The following is a 14992-nucleotide window of genomic DNA, read 5'->3' as shown; positions in this document are numbered from 1 at the left end:
GGCCTAAAAATATGTTCGATTTCCCGCAAAAACGCAAAAAATACCGTATCTAAATAGTACAGTAGAAGCCGAGTTTTTCAGAGTAATCCCTCTCCCCCACAAGGAGAAAATTTCGAAAAATCCCTTCTTACTGTATACAGTCGACCCCCCTATAAGATATAGATACGTTCCATTCTTTAGGAATCCGATTTCTTACGAGTCGTTCCAATCACAGCCCGACACGTGTCAAGTTTACGGACTACGGCTGATTGAAAGGTTTTCTTCCATAAAATTAATCGATTCTAGACTAATCCCACTCAACATTTCCAAAATACGTATATATTTTTTTTGGAAATAATCCGTATAAACTACGCTATAAATAAAAAATTGTAGGATTACTTACCGAGTGTCACCATTCGACATCGCCATTGCTCAACATTGTTTTCGTCGCGGAACAGCTCAGCAAACCGCGGCCGATTTCTAATAACTTATTTTTCTGCGAATAGTTCCTTGAACTTCGGAGACATCATTAATATAAATAATTTTAATCGCCGTTGAATAAGAAATGTTTCTTTCACAAGAAATGTATAAAATTACAGTACTGTATTAGACTTACGGTACCTAATTTACATACTGACAGACGATAGTTAGCGTAAAAATCTCCGTAGCGTGGCGCCACGCTAGACGGCGGAAATTATATATTTAATTATAACAAAGTTACAATAAGTTAATATATAATTATATATACAGTACCTAATTTATATATAATTAATATATAATTATATGTACAGTACCTAATTTATATATAATTTATATAATACTGTCCAGACGATAGAAATCTCTCCGTAGCGTGGCGCTACGGACGGCGGGAAAGTAGTTCCGCTGCCCGATGACGTTTGAGGTAATTATAGGGAATTTTTACTCTTTTTTACGGATACCAGTCACAATTTTTTCGTAGTTTTATAGGAATCGAAATTATAGGGACCGTAATTATAGGGGGGTCGACTGTATTCTTATAACATACTCTAGCTGTGTACCAAATTTCAATTTTCAACTCCTAAGAGTCCTAACCGTTTGATGGATTAATAATAATAATAAGCTCTGGCTTATTATTATTATTAATCCATCATGATTATATTATAAGACTAGCTGCAAGGACCCGCTTCGCTGGGTTTTTATTTGTGGGGAAAAAGTAACGGTAGTGAAGATTAAGATAATTACATTACAGCCAATCTTAACTGTTTTCACAAAATGCAAGAATTAGGTCTCCTGTTTCCAGACGTTTCCAGAGAATTTTTACATGAGCATAAAAATATGTTCGATTTCCTGCAAAAGCGCAAAAAACCGCCTGTAAATCTTGCATGCCGCTTTATATTAATACTTTTTGGTCCCGATTCTATTTCTGAACGTCTCTTGTTCACGTCCAGTCAAACGAACTATTTTTAACGTTTCTGAAACATTTACAATCGTTCTATAATCGAACCAATATTCGAATTTTATGTTCGAATGTTTTGTTCGAACAAATTCGAACAAAACATTCGAAATAGAAAGCCACTTTCAACCACTTTCAGCCTCATATCTCCCGCACCCTTATAGCTATCGAGACGCAACCACCCCTATGCACGAATGGAGACTTGGGGCTACCACCACATACAAACACCTTTCACGTGCGATGTGTAGTTTTGGCGGAAAAGTGAAATATAGGGACATACATGTCCATTTATATATATCTATATATATATAGATATAGATATAGATATATATAGGCCTATATATATATATAGATATGTCTGTTAGAAAGTTTTAAATAATTTATAAGACTATATAGCAGTGTTTTTCAACCTTCTTGAATACGCGACCCCTTTACAAGTTAAAAAATTCTGACGACCTCCCCAGGGCCATATTAAAACTATATCAGTGATTTTAAAAACTACGTATTTAATTTTCTTTCTGTTGAGACCTTAATATCAATTGAAAAACTAATTGTACTGTAAAATAAACAGATACAGCCTTCTCACTGAAATTGTAGTTTTCTTTATAGTAGTGTAGGACCTACAAACACGTTTTTTTCTTTACCCGCGACCTCCCGCGTAAGGCTTTGCGACCCCCGGGGGTCGCGACCCACAGGTTGAAAAACACTGCTATATAGCCTACTATGTATACATAGGCCTATATGGTCTAAAGCAGGGGATCCGAAAGTGGTAAAAATAGATCCCAAGGGTCGATAAAATATTTTCGAGGATCGAAAGTTAGTCGGAGATCGATTGGAAGACCATTAAAAACGGTTCATTTAGAACAGTGGACCACCTGTACGACCGTTCGAATGTTGTAGATTTGCGCACTAAGAACACGTTTTATACGAAAACAGTGTAAGGATTTATACTAACTCAATATATTTATTCATTTATTTGTTAAATGTATTACCCAAAAAAAGAAAAAATAAAAGAAAACGACGAGATAAAATAATCAAAAATTTTTGAAGATGTAGACAAATCACAGCGAGGAGAACTCTGTGGTTTAGACCGAATATCGCGTAACGCCGAATTTGCAACCTTTTAGGGAAAGCTAAAAACATTAAAAATTAAATTCTTAAACTGTCCAAACTCAAAACATTTTCATACTTTTGATTGCAAACAATTAGAGAGCCAATAACAATTGAAATGCTTCACGGTTTGAAAACGAATATTTAACTAGTTATAAGGGTTAAAGTATGTTCATTTTAAAAGAAAATTTGGCATTATTGGCCAAAAAATATCTCTTCACTTAAGCCTACTAAACACGCGGAAACGGACAACTGAATCCGTCAACTAAAAAGGTAAACTAAAATTTGACAATCGGGCTTCTTTCTCCGTGGCAGGGAGTCACACAGTACCAAAGTCTATGTAAAAAGGTCAAAATACGCGTGACCTACTTCTTGAGCCGCCATTTTAAGGTTTTTTGAGTCGCATGTTTTAGTGAACTTTTTGTAGCCCGATTTAACAGATCCGCAATGATTTATTCGAACGTTAGCCAAGAAAAAATGCTCTGTAGTCGTAAGAAAGATGTTTTTTTTTACGAAAAAGGTTTATTGAAAATTATACATTCGCAGCATTTTCATACTCCCAATCTGTTATCTAACGTTTTCCATTCGTAAGTACGGTACATTCCTGAATCGAGCGTAGTCGCGACCCCGTGTGCCAGAGCCGCGCGAGTAGAATTTATAAATTCCACGAATTTTTAGACTGTACGACTGGGTTAACTTTAGTCGGTTCTCAACTTATCTGTGGCTTTCCGTTCGTAGAAATCTGTCAAATACGGTACATAATATTTTTAATTACTACTGAATGAGCTGTTAATATTCGCTAAAACAATTATTTTAAGATATATTAATTAAATACGGCATTTTTAAAATTTCAGAAAAGAATTTACTTACCCTTCATAGTTTTGAATTCCAACTTCTGAATTTCACGGGCAAATCCATGTACTGTTCACGTAATCGAAGGAAAGTAGAAAATCCTTCGGAACGCCAAGTCTCGCGACAGAATATAGACTTTTCCTCCACCGGGATTTGGTTGTTCTAAACCTACACGCTCGTTAGTAAGATTTCCTTTCGAGAAGTGCTTATCGCGATAACAACGAGTATTTTTTAATATATCCGACGCAATATTTTCCGTAACGATTTCTCAGCCACGTAGCGGGAATACTTCGCAATCAATTATCGATGATAAAGTATGGCTTTAAAGCTAAAATATCGACAAAAAATTCCAAGAGCACCGTACAGTACGAGGAATACGCTATCCCAGTGTTTTTCAACCTGTGGGTCGCGACCCCCAAAGGGGTCGCAAAGCCTTACACAGGGGGTCGCGGGTAAAAAAAAGACAAGTGTTTGTAGGTTCTACACTACAATAAAAAAAACTATAATTTCATTGAGAAGGCTATGCCTGTTTATTTTAAAGTACAATTGGTTTTTCGATCGATATTAAGGTCTCAACAGAAAGAAAATTAAATACGTAGTTTTTACCATCACTGACATAGTTTTAATATGGCCCTGGGGTCGCCAGAATTTTTCTAACTTTTAAAGGGGTCGCGTATTCAAGAAGGTTGAAAAACACTGCGCTATCCAAACGTCGCGACACTAGCGGCATCTCGTGGTAAAAACCAGAACTACGGCTACGGAATCGTTCTGTAATTAGACGCCAGTCTAGAACGCGGTCGGTTAACCGATGTGACGGTTGATCGGGGATCGGATTATCGATGCTCTACTGTACTGTATTCTGCTGTTTCATTCAGCATACCAACCACATAGAACGTGTAAAGTGCTGTAGCAACGTTATATCACATTTCCGGCTATAGGTTCCTTAGGCCTATATCAAAATATCCTTATATCAAACGTTCAAAATTTCATCCTCTACAATCTCCCAAAATTTTTAAAATATCATTCTGATACACACTGTATGTATTACAACAGAATATGTAAGTGGAAATGCAGATTAGTTAATAATTTAATATATATTTTCACCTAAACATAATTCATAGTTTTTAATGCATAATTGTTAAAACATTTTAAATAATAAGTTATTCTGTTTACAAAATCCGTAATCCATTGGTTTGCTTTTCAAATTAAATCCTGTGGAAACTTAAATATAGACAGTGGATATCACTTCACTTTATATTTTCCTACGCAACCAGGTACACAACACAAACAAAACTAGCTTACTATGAAAACATTACAGTACAAATATAACATTACTTTTTCCTGACACATATTGGTAAACAATTTCCACGATGAAATGTATGGAAATTCTTATTTAAAACATATATAACTATTATATTCAAAGGAATTTAAAATACTTACGTTATTATTGATAGGTAAATGATTTATACAAGAATTCTATACTTTTAATTTGAAAAATGGTCATACAAATTTGATTAAACATATTTACAGATATATCTATTACGGAACTGGATACATGAAATTTCTGTAAATTTGAAAAGTGTTGTTTCTTCTCGGAGATTTTCAACTGGCATTCAAAAGCACAAAATGTCTATTGACAGAAAGACCTGTCAATCCTAAGTAAAGCATTAAAAAATTTTTTTTTGATGAGAGTACTGTAATCTATGGAGAATATTCTTTATTCAAAATTATTCAATAACTTTTACATTTAAACTTTATAATTTGTTAAGCAAGATTTGTGAAATTTCTCTTTCAGAGGTGTACAAAACTTAATTAATTTTATAATAATATAATAAATATAATATAAATACAACTTTTAACAAAGATGGAACTTTGCTTTAGTCTTTCTTTCCGTTGTTAAAATTCAATTTTTATTTTTTAAAATGTATTATTGTGATTGTGGCTTTAGGACACCAGATGACGCTTTTATCATACTTTACATTTTTTACTACGTAGGCAGTAGCCTAAAAGGAAATGTCGTCTCCGTGAATGTTTTGATTTTATGACCTGCGGATGGTGTAAAACAACTGAAGCAAAGTTTCATCTTTGTTAAAAGTTGTATTTATATTATATTATTATTAAATTACCGTTGGCCATGTTAAAATTCAATTTTTATTTTTTAGTTAATTTTATTGTTTCATCTAACTATATTAAATGCACATGACAAATTCAAAGAATATTCTGATTTATCTCAATTAGAAATTTCATCCCTTGAACTTTTTATGAATATATTTGTAACAAAGTATAAATTTTCTGTTATTCATTATCTGTGCACATTATAATTTAAAATATTTAAATTTAAAACATTAATCACACTATTAAAATTATCTATTGTGTATGATTGGTTCAGAGGTACAGTACATAAAGATCAAGTATGAAGTTAAAATTCGTTCAAAAAAATAAATAATCTTAGTAATTTATTAAGTAAAAGTAAACCATTTTAAAATTATTCCTATAAATTTAACCCCTTTCGCAACGTTAGCAGATTTAATAATGTCTTTATTTTTCTCGATTGTCCATATCGTCGTTTCTGGGAATACGGTAAACAACAGTTAAAATCTCGAACACGCGTGCCACCTTCGTATTTCTCAACAATTTCTTTCATCAGTTCCATTGTAATTCTAGTCATTTTTTTAGTTTTGTGTCGCTTTTCATTTGCCTTTTTGCGATTCGTGATTAATAAAAATAATAAAAGTTTACTTACGAATTAAAATCAAAAGAAATTTAACCAAGTTATAAACCGTTGCACCGCGAACGTCTAGTCTGGTCTAGTACACCGATAGTGCTACTTGTTCATTGATGGCGCGTATAATTGAATTATGTCGTATACCGAGCAAAATTTGTTTCGTCCAAACAATACGTATTCCGAATTGGACGTATTCTAAAGCAGACGTATACCGAGGTACTACTGTAATTGCATTTGTTTTAGCACCTATTTAATCAATTTCAATCACGACAGCAAATTATATGAATGATTTTTTTTAAACTATTTTATGAAAACGTTACATAAAATTGGGGTTGCGTAATCATTTAAATTTATTATTATATTTTTGACTGGAAATTATTGGATTCATTCAATTTTACTTTAATTAATGTCGTATAAAACTGTCTGCTCTTACAAGTTTGCTTAATATTTTACCGACGATGGTAATTTGTCGATGCATTTAAACTACCAATTCGAAAGACTTTACTCAAATTACGCGAGATACGCTTAACTCTCGGTATTCGCTAGGGTTAGGTTTTTTAAAATCTCGTGAAAACCAAATAATGATGCCTACGGAGAAAATTGAATTTGGTTTTGCGGAACATTTCGAAGATAAACGTTGATTGTGAAATAAAATATTGCAAATTTTCTAATATAAAACGTTTAAATTATTTTTAAGAAGCGATGAATAATTTTATTAAATAATACAAAAAAAAATTCAAGTAAGAGATCGAAAATTCAGCGGGAAAATCTCGAGATTAAAAGAATTTAAGAAGGAAAGTCTACCTATTCTGTAGAATAACTTTTATAATATACTGTATAATTTTAAATATTTTGATAAAAATAATGAACAATAATCATCATATAAAGCTATAATATAAACATTGAACATTAGACAAAAGACAAATTTGACGTTCGACAGACGAACGGCAGCAAATTTTGTTCGTAATAAATTAATTCTGACTGTGATGTATTTCACCACAATCAGAATTATGCTTGTCCAGCTTCTTGACGTCGCGAAGTAGCGACATCTAGTGGTAAAAAACAGAACTACGGCTGCGAAATCGTTCTGTAATTAGACGCCAGCACAGAGTAAAGAAATATATATATATCCAGAGTGGTAGCTGGCGCTAGTGTCGTGAAACTGCCTTGAAACAGGAAGTATCGCCATATTCAGGGCAGAAGCGAAAGTTTTCTACTTTCGAATAATTGTGTAAATTCCATACGTATAATTTAGATTCTACGATAAAATGGTTAATAGCTGTTGTGCGATTAATTGTACTAAACGCAATACTAGAGAATATGGTCTTACTTTTCACCGGTAAGTGAATACGTAATGTATATATTTCTAATTACAGTACTATACGTGTATGGGTTAATGTCACCTATGATGACTAAAATGGCGGCGCTTCGGTTAGGTTTGTTTCGGTTCGGTTAGATTAACTATATTTTTAGTAGACGTTTTTTTTTTTTTTTACTTTGTTCAAGCACTACCGTAGAGACGTTAAACACTCGGCGGTTTCCCTCTGGGAGGTCCGTCGGGAGCACGAGCAGTAGGTAACATTAACCCGCCTATACATACCGTGTTCTGAGATTTTCTCTTGCATTATTTTGAATTATGATTTGTAGATTTCCTTCTGAGCCGACATTGAAAAGAAAATGGATTCTTGCCACAAAAAGACCGAAATGGAAACCAACCATGTGGTCCGTTCTTTGTTCGGCTCATTTTAGCAGTGATTCTTATTATTTATCATCAACTACACATAAGATTCTAAAAAAGGATGCGGTTTCCTCAATATTTGAATTTCCTGATCATCTGAGAAAGGTAACGTTTCTGTATAAATATTGACTTATATTAAAGCATTAACTATAATGTTACAAAGTAAAAGACCGATTATAAACGATATGTCTTTGTCTATTGGACGTTAGAAAAATGAAAGCAGACGGGTCTTCATAAGAGGTTGGCTTAATGACAGTGAACAAAATACTTCTAACATAGTTATTGGAACATCAAGTCCGCTCTCTTCAAACACTGCCATCGATGCTACAAATCCAGGTTAGTCTAGTAGCCAGTCTAAGTAACTTCTGTTCTCTAAACTAATTATTTATTTATCATACTCTTTTTTTATTAAAGTGTTAGTGGACCACACTTACGCTATAACTGAATCTCCAAGAAAAATAAAAAACCAATTGCTTCAACAAGTGGAATGAAATATAGCACTTCGGAGAAAATTAAAAACATTACAACAATACAAAAGACGAAAAAACAGTAAAATAGAAACCCTGAAGGAAGCCATACAAGGTGTATTGTTGCAAGCAATTTTTATTTTTAATTACTTTTTTACTGACTAAAACTTTCTGTTTTTGTTTTGTTGTAGAATTAAAGAAAAACAATTACATCGCCGAAGCAGGACTGGGGTTGCTGCAGGAATGTTCAGATGGCACTTATGGCACTCCATTTCAATTAATGCAGGCTGTCCAATATCGGCTTAAAAAACATTCGGTAGGAGCATATCCAGCAGCCTTGTTTAGTCCTGCAAATATTGCATTAAGGCCATTAGTGCAATTAAAAGATAATGGCGCTTGAATACATGCTAACAGTGATGTTATTGATGTTTGTAAACAAACAGAAAAGAAGATTCGTTATTTAATGCTAAGTAATGAAAACTGGAAACTCCAAAAAAATGTTTTGGCAAGTATTGTTCAATCAGTGACTATGCACTATACCAATGTAAATACAGTAGAGCGTCGATTTTCCGAAAGTCAATCATCCGAAACGTCAATCATCCGAAAGAATTCCAGTTGGAAAATTTAAATTTTCTCCAATGCTGTGGCACTTCAATCTTTGGCTATGTCTTGGATTACTCAAATATTTTACGTTTTCGATATTAAATTAACATCTGAAGTATAATTTTTTATTGTTTTTATATTTTTCAATATATTTATTTTGTTTGTACAAAATAAAAAAATAATTTTTAACGATACNATTGAATAATGTCGTATACCGAGCAAAATTTGTTTCGTCCAAACAATACGTATTCCGAATTGGACGTATTCTAAAGCAGACGTATACCGAGGTACTACTGTAATTGCATTTGTTTTAGCACCTATTTAATCAATTTCAATCACGACAGCAAATTATATGAATGATTTTTTTTAAACTATTTTATGAAAACGTTACATAAAATTGGGGTTGCGTAATCATTTAAATTTATTATTATATTTTTGACTGGAAATTATTGGATTCATTCAATTTTACTTTAATTAATGTCGTATAAAACTGTCTGCTCTTACAAGTTTGCTTAATATTTTACCGACGATGGTAATTTGTCGATGCATTTAAACTACCAATTCGAAAGACTTTACTCAAATTACGCGAGATACGCTTAACTCTCGGTATTCGCTAGGGTTAGGTTTTTTAAAATCTCGTGAAAACCAAATAATGATGCCTACGGAGAAAATTGAATTTGGTTTTGCGGAACATTTCGAAGATAAACGTTGATTGTGAAATAAAATATTGCAAATTTTCTAATATAAAACGTTTAAATTATTTTTAAGAAGCGATGAATAATTTTATTAAATAATACAAAAAAAAATTCAAGTAAGAGATCGAAAATTCAGCGGGAAAATCTCGAGATTAAAAGAATTTAAGAAGGAAAGTCTACCTATTCTGTAGAATAACTTTTATAATATACTGTATAATTTTAAATATTTTGATAAAAATAATGAACAATAATCATCATATAAAGCTATAATATAAACATTGAACATTAGACAAAAGACAAATTTGACGTTCGACAGACGAACGGCAGCAAATTTTGTTCGTAATAAATTAATTCTGACTGTGATGTATTTCACCACAATCAGAATTATGCTTGTCCAGCTTCTTGACGTCGCGAAGTAGCGACATCTAGTGGTAAAAAACAGAACTACGGCTGCGAAATCGTTCTGTAATTAGACGCCAGCACAGAGTAAAGAAATATATATATATCCAGAGTGGTAGCTGGCGCTAGTGTCGTGAAACTGCCTTGAAACAGGAAGTATCGCCATATTCAGGGCAGAAGCGAAAGTTTTCTACTTTCGAATAATTGTGTAAATTCCATACGTATAATTTAGATTCTACGATAAAATGGTTAATAGCTGTTGTGCGATTAATTGTACTAAACGCAATACTAGAGAATATGGTCTTACTTTTCACCGGTAAGTGAATACGTAATGTATATATTTCTAATTACAGTACTATACGTGTATGGGTTAATATTATTTTTGTTAAATTTTGCGTGTTTTAGCTGGCAACACTGTCTCGACCATGACAAGGAGGCTACTATTTAAACGAGGCTTAATTTTCTAATTTTAAACGATACAATAGCGACGATTATTATTTTAAAAAAAATTTTGTTAGGCTTAACATCGATGAAAATTTAACGCGAATTAGGTTAATAGCGATATACTAATTACATGGGATATAATAATATACTATGCTAATAACGTATTTTTTCATACTTTTCAGTTATCCGTTTTTTTTTTCAGTTATCCGACTAACACCAGTCCCCAACTGAGTCGGATAATCGATGCTCTACTGTATTTTTGACAAGTTTTATTGACAAAATAGTAGAGTACAATCAAACTGTACATCGAATCAGTAGCTGCACTACTTTAGAGTAAATGTTCAATGTGACGACCCCCAACTTTGACTTACGTTGACTAGCTGTGTGTTTACAGCACAGCGCCAGTGATTGCGAGGAGTGACCTGAAGGACGACAAGCACTAAGTACACAACGTCCTGTACACAGGCTCAGTTAGACCACTGTAATTGTGTGTTTACAGTCTTTCATCTGCAGCAATAACATGACATCAATGGACAGAAGGGTAGCTACCAAAGTGAAGGGCAGTCAAGCACTTCCTACCGCTGTAGACACTTTAGTTCAAATTTCCGGCTATAGGTTTCTTACATTAAAACGTTTAAAGTTTCATCCTTTACAATCCCCCAAATTTTTAAAACGTCATTCTGATACACCCTGTATATAAAAAATTAAATACAAGTTTCTGTAAGGTTAAAAATACTGTATTGTCTTATAAAGAATGTAAAAAAAAAAACTTAATTTGCAATTTACATTTGTTGCTTTTGATTATTTTATTATTATAGTAAATGTACAAAAAAAAGCTTCATTGAAATACAAAATAGATAAAAGTTACTTCTTGATGTTTAAAACTGTCGCAACATTAAAATCTTTGATATCACGTAATTTAGTTTAACTGAAAATTTTCCAATAATTTTAACATTAATGTCAATACACACAAGAGCTCGTGAAATTATAAATAAGTGCCTTTTATCAAGTTTTAGATGAAATGTCTATAACTATAATGTCTGCCAACTCTCACAACACAATAATACAAAGTTTAGGCTAATTGATCAACATTTCCGATTTCAGTAGGTGGACGTCATTCAGCCGACCAATCAGCGCGTTGTGCCATCTGTATATTTAGTCGCAGTTTCTTACCAGTATAGAGACCTCGCACAGTACAGTTGAAACGCGCGCCATCTGTCAGCGATGAATATAAACAAGCTATTACGGTAGGGTAGGACACGTGCCAATAGACGAAAATGGCATCTACCGGGATTGTGTTGTTATATCAATTAAACTTTTTAAGTTTGCCTACGATCTTACGGAGGATAAAGAAACTCAACAACGAACAATTTGGATAGGAAAAATATTCGAAATCGTCGAAAGTTAAGAATATCGAACACTCTGGTACCCGAATTACCATTACGCCATTTTGAATAATTTACGCAGTAAGTACGTCTATTTGACATTATTTCAATCGGATAGTAATATAGCGTTTAAATGAAATATATTAGTATAGAAATAAAGCTTTTTACCCTTGCCCATCGCCATTTTTCGAATGCTCTCGTCCCACGTAATTTTTATGACAACGTTGCTCAACGGTTTTTTTTTGTCTGATTTTTGCCGTTCCGCTTGTCGCCACGGCAAAAGTCGAAAATTTTCAAATTCGTATTCCGTCGGCTTCCACGACAAAAGTGACGTCATTTTGTCGTTCCTTCCCCCAGTGAGCACCAGACTTTAAAAGTTTTTCACTCTGGACCAGCGACGTCCGATTTAAACCTTCCCGAAGGCCAATATAGAGTAAAGGAAACATCAGAAGTCCACGGGATTTTCAAACGTAAAAACATTACGTTCTGAAATTTAATATTAATTAAAATAACATTAAACGTTCAAATTTTTATTCATAATTTGCAGAAAGAAATTTAATTACTTATTCCAGAAATATCTTTTTTTGTCTGTAGTGCTGGTCAAACTCTTTATCAACGATATGGAAACTACTTTAGTTTCATTTCCGACGTAGCAATTCTGACAATATAGGAAAACGGAGTCTGTTGATCTGTTTTTATCCTTTGCTTTTATAAACTTTGTGGCAGGAAATGATGCGTAGCAAAGGTTTCTATTATGAAATATTGAGCACAGGGTTTTAGATCCCATTTTTTGGGAAGCGAATAACGTTGCTTTGGAAATAATTTCCACAAATCAAACATCGCTGTCAATCGAAAAAATACTCCGCAATAAATTGAAGACAGAGTTAAACGTGGTAAATTGTTTTTGAACTGAAGAACGAAATACAGTTGAAAAAATACTTATTAAGCATTTACCTCAAATAAGTCATCTTACCGCATCATTAAGCAGATTCCTACGGGCAGAATCGATTTTCTCTAAAATTGCCAGGACGCTTTATGAGTGACAGACCAGCATCACCTCTAATCAAACAGGTTATTTGTAAAGATAACACGATCCGATACCGATAATTTTCGACGCAACGAGACCCGATCTGATACTCGCTTCCATCCATACTCTACAGCTATTTTAATAAATAAAGACCCGAAGGCTAATCAGTTTAAGCATGAACCATTTCTTCCTTTAACGATTTAAATCGAAACATGAAGACAAACGTTTAAGAATCCATCTACTGGTGCCTTTCAGAATCGGGTCTTACCGATTGTAATTGTCTAGTTTGCTTAGGTTCAAGTCTGGCCTTGTTTCTATGGGAACATTCAAACACATCGCTAATAAACTTATAACAATACCAGAAAAATCGCCAATTTGAAAAAAAAAATTATTACCAAATTGCCAATTGGCTTAAAACGTTGTCAAATCTCTAAACCTGTTCTCGGGTCACCCGTCCATCGCCACGCGACGCCGCCTACCAAGATCTCGCTTTTAAAAGAAACAACAATCGTATCTCGCGTGATCTTTTGTAGCGAATTACGTGCACAAAGAGCGCTAAATGAGTTATTATTACAGCGTGATAAGTCAGTGGCCGAATGTCTGCCAAGGCAAAACGATGTAAAGGATGCGTATCGAAAGAAAAGATTAGAATATCATTTTTTTAAAACGAATTGATTTCGACATATCAGAAATATTACGATAGGCCTGTACAGTGCCGTCACGAAGGCAACTGCTTACGGCACTGTAACTAACGGTGTAGAAAAATAATGTCCAGAGGAAAGGAAGTCATAAATTGGGGTATGAAAAAGATTAGTGTTTTATTTTTATTGTCATATTTTAGAATTGACCGCTAAGAAGACCGACTCTATAGCGGTTTTGGTTAAAGTTAAAAACTAACCGACAATTTTTATCATATCTCCTTTTTTGTATTTTTTCCTTAAAAAAAGATGGACCAAAAGTAAATTTTGGCGCAGGATACACTGAAAGGTAGTTTCAGCCTCACGCCGATACATCGGTATCGGTTACGTATCTACTTCTTTTAATCACACTAGCCAAGCGGCATTTAGATTTATGGATTTTGTTTGCACAAAAATCTTGCTAAACTATACAATATATTGTGGACTCATTAATTTTGTTCGGTTTCAAAAATCCGGCGAAAAGAATGTTAGACTCATCCGTAGTCTCATCATTATCGGTACGCAGCAAATTTTAAATCCATCATATTCCTCCATTGCATTTTTAAATTCGGATAATACGTTTCCCTCTTTTTTACTGGTAAGTTGTAAAAAGAAAACTTTTAATACTTCCCTTGAATGGTAAAGTTTCTCGGGATAACTTTAGCCAAAGTGGCTAGCTAGTGTCAACCACGTTAATTTAATAATTAAGAAGTATGAACAATCTTCAATTAAAGATGTCAAGTCGCGAGACAAATGTATTCTATTCTGCAAGTAACAATTTGCTGGAAAGATGAACAAATTGAAATTGTTTTTGGACCTTTCATCACTGAATGCTTCTGCCGTTACAAAACGATTTTAATCTGGCGCCAAGTGGCTGATTAATTAATTAATTAATAACAGAAGTTAAAAATATATATACGCGTTATCTGGTTATTTCCGCGTGAATAATTAGCATATGTGTAAAATAAGATTTAATTTAAAAATCAGTCATTATTTGGGAAATTGTTGAGACTGGAAAGAGACAAAGAATTATGGTGACGGAATCTTTGCAACCCGGTTAATGGTTAATATAAAATTACGTTAATGGTTAATATATAAAAACCGTTTCTGTTTCAATTTGTACGTTTTTGGAATTGAATTGACGCCATGAAGACAATATATCATGAAATTTATTCTCAATTTTTATAATATTTTTTTAATAGCAACTGCAAACTTCCCATTAGGGACCGTCTATAAATTACGTAAGGGCGATTTCGGCCATTCTAGACCCCCTGTGTAAGAAACCATAATATTTTCTTTGATCCACTTTCCCCTTCCATATCTTACGTAATATTTCGGCATGATTTTATACAAAGATTTTAACCAAGATTTTAACCAAAAAATAAATATTCTTATGAAACCCTAAAAACCCTTAGGTTCTAAATATAAATTCAGTAGGAAGTAAATTATTTTCTTTTCA

The 14992-nt window shown here is 33.3% G+C and overlaps 1 protein-coding gene across 1 annotated transcript; it reads left to right on the top strand.

Annotated features, from left to right (window-relative positions):
* The first annotated feature begins 7279 nt into the window (after positions 1 to 7279).
* On the top strand, positions 7280 to 8881 carry LOC111637635 (THAP domain-containing protein 6-like). The gene is made up of 5 exons (XM_023383170.1): positions 7280 to 7437; positions 7746 to 7941; positions 8046 to 8172; positions 8251 to 8418; positions 8495 to 8881. Exons 1-4 carry the CDS (start codon positions 7367 to 7369, stop codon positions 8325 to 8327), a joined length of 471 nt encoding a protein of 156 aa, XP_023238938.1. The 5' UTR covers positions 7280 to 7366; the 3' UTR covers positions 8328 to 8418; positions 8495 to 8881.
* The last annotated feature ends 6111 nt before the right edge of the window (positions 8882 to 14992 follow it).

Source organism: Centruroides sculpturatus, unplaced genomic scaffold (assembly GCF_000671375.1).
Source record: "Centruroides sculpturatus isolate CEXI.00-Female unplaced genomic scaffold, Cexi_2.0 scaffold1054, whole genome shotgun sequence".
Lineage (NCBI taxonomy): Eukaryota > Metazoa > Arthropoda > Arachnida > Scorpiones > Buthidae > Centruroides > Centruroides sculpturatus.
This window is presented reverse-complemented; position numbering and strand designations above follow the sequence as displayed.

Bases quoted from the DNA above. Each gene is read 5' to 3' on its own strand.
- LOC111637635 (XM_023383170.1), top strand. From the start codon at position 7,367: ATGGTTAATAGCTGTTGTGCGATTAATTGTACTAAACGCAATACTAGA. The intron at 7,942-8,045 runs GTAACGTTTCTG...ATTGGACGTTAG, and splicing joins TTCCTGATCATCTGAGAAAG to AAAAATGAAAGCAGACGGGT. The intron at 8,173-8,250 runs GTTAGTCTAGTA...TTTTTATTAAAG, and splicing joins CATCGATGCTACAAATCCAG to TGTTAGTGGACCACACTTAC.